This window comes from Piliocolobus tephrosceles, chromosome 13 (assembly GCF_002776525.5).
Source record: "Piliocolobus tephrosceles isolate RC106 chromosome 13, ASM277652v3, whole genome shotgun sequence".
NCBI classification, from domain to species: Eukaryota; Metazoa; Chordata; class Mammalia; order Primates; family Cercopithecidae; genus Piliocolobus; species Piliocolobus tephrosceles.
In genome coordinates this window covers 55,336,619-55,338,743 of record NC_045446.1, presented here as the reverse complement: position 1 = coordinate 55,338,743, position 2,125 = coordinate 55,336,619, and the positions used below count along the sequence as shown (strand labels likewise).

Sequence of the window (2,125 nt, the reverse complement as noted above, 5' to 3'; positions counted from 1 at the left end):
CAGCCTGGGCGACAGAGCCAGACTTTGCCTCAAAAAAGAAAAAAAGAAAGAAAGAAAAATTTTTTTCTTTTTTTTGAGACGGAGTCTTGCTCTGTCGCCCAGGCTGGAGTGCAGTGGCTGGATCTCAGCTCACTGCAAGCTCTGCCTCCTGGGTTCACGCCATTCTCCTGCCTCAGCCTCCCGAGTAGCTGGGACCACAGGCGCCGGCCACCTCGCCCGGCTAATTTTTTATATTTTTTAGTAGAGACGGGGTTTCACCGTGTTAGCCAGGATGGTCTCGATCTCCTGACCTCATGATCCGCCCGTCTCAGCCTCCCAAAGTGCTGGGATTACAGGCTTGAGCCACCGCGCCCGGCCGAAAAATTTTTTTCTTAACAATGGGAAATGAAAATTGGCTAAGAAGTCTACGGCATACAATAAAAGAGATTTTATTCTCTACGTAATGCATGCTCTCTTGCCCCTATATATTGGAGAAAACATGAACTTTGGAACTTCCTGGCCACTTATGATGGTTAAGCTACTGGCTTGTTTAATGTTTTGTCAGTTTCTCCCCAAGTTAGTAGATGATTGAATGCCCTATTAAAATTTTGTTTTCTAGAATCCAAAATGATTGAGAAGCATGGAGGATACAAATTCAGTGCTCCAGTTGTGCCAAGTTCTTTCAATTTTGGAGGCCCAGCACCAGGGATGAATTGAGTTATCTCTTTCTTTCCTGCTGTGTGATTGTAGTGAAGAGCTTGTGTTCCTCCTAGTAGTGGTTCCAGAACTGGTTCATGTTATCTATTCTAAACTAATGATCAATAGATGGACAAAAGAAACAACAACCCCAGGAGATGGGACCTGATCATGCAACCTGGCACTGGAAAAGAAATCAGCAGGATTTTGGGGGTGGGGGGGATGGGAGGTACCTTAGGGGGTGTATTTTTTGAAGAAAGTAAGATCCTGACTCTGAAGCTTCAAAGTGACACTGTGGAAATCTGAAACAAGAGGGGATGTCATGAAGGCAGCTTTTCTTTTTCTGAGGAAAAAATAGGCATGGGCTACAGGACTATTTAAAATGTCTCATTTACAGTATAAAACTCAAAGGTAGATGTAATTTTTACACCTATGAGTATTTGTCCAATTTCTGTCTCTTCCTCACCATTGGGTATCTATTCTTTATATGTAAATAAGATAAGGTCATCTGATAGCCTTATTCAGTCTTCATCATTTTCATTCATCATTGTTCCTATGTAGATTATTGGACATTTATTGTAGCACTACATAACTGATTATAAAAATCTGTAAATGAATTAGCACTTTCATATTGAAACAAGCCTGCTAGCCTATGTATAAAATAGCAAAATGTTTGCTGTTTATAAAAAGATGTAATGGGGTGGGGGGTAGGGGTAATTTCAAGTTATTAATTTAAAAATGAACTAGCAATTTTGTACCTGGTGACTTTGTGGTGCACTCACCTCTGATAGTGACTTGAATTCGGTATGTAAAAAGGGTTAATGGTATTTCATTGCTGCTAAAAATGACAACTCCCTCTGTGTCCTGTTTTTCTTAAAGCTGTCAGTGTACAAGTGGGTATTTGAATACCAGACCTTACTGTAAACAATAAGAAAGGTGGTATCTAGAGCATGTAAATTGGATATAAAGTTCTTCTCTTAAAGAGTTGATCTAAGAGTATGGCTAAACATCTATATATGCAATCTATTAAAATAACTTAATTCGGCTATTATGTCTTGATTTGATTGCAGTTTTTTGCTAATTATAACAAATTTTTCCTCATTGGCCTGTTTTTAATCCTGTGCCTAGAAAGAGTACAAAATGCATACTTGAAAAAATTGATATTTAACACTTAACCCACTCCCCCTTCCCCTCTTCTACCCCTCTTGTTGATTGTGGTATCTGATCTTGACTAGATAGGCTGAAGGCACATGGTTCCCTCCAAAAACCACTATTGATACCACTGCAAAAACAAGCCAGCAAAAAGATAGTGTAGAGAGGTTGGCTTGCTTCCCTCTCTTCCTAACTGCATGTTGAAAAATAAGCCGTTATTGATCTTAAATATCTGTCAGATGAGTCATACATTGGGTTATTTTTTATATACATGTATACACAGAATATTTCAAATTGA

General features: G+C 39.2%; 1 protein-coding gene across 1 annotated transcript in view; it reads left to right on the top strand.

Annotated features, from left to right (window-relative positions):
• IPO7 (importin 7) overlaps nucleotides 1-1,726 on the top strand; it is a 64,930-nt gene extending 63,204 nt beyond the window's left edge. Inside the window, exon 25 of the mRNA XM_023189823.2 lies at nucleotides 599-1,726. Coding sequence (XP_023045591.1) covers nucleotides 599-696 — 98 coding nt within the window. The 3' untranslated portion in view covers nucleotides 697-1,726. The remainder of the gene's footprint in view (nucleotides 1-598) is intronic.
• Nucleotides 1,727-2,125: the final 399 nt, after the last annotated feature.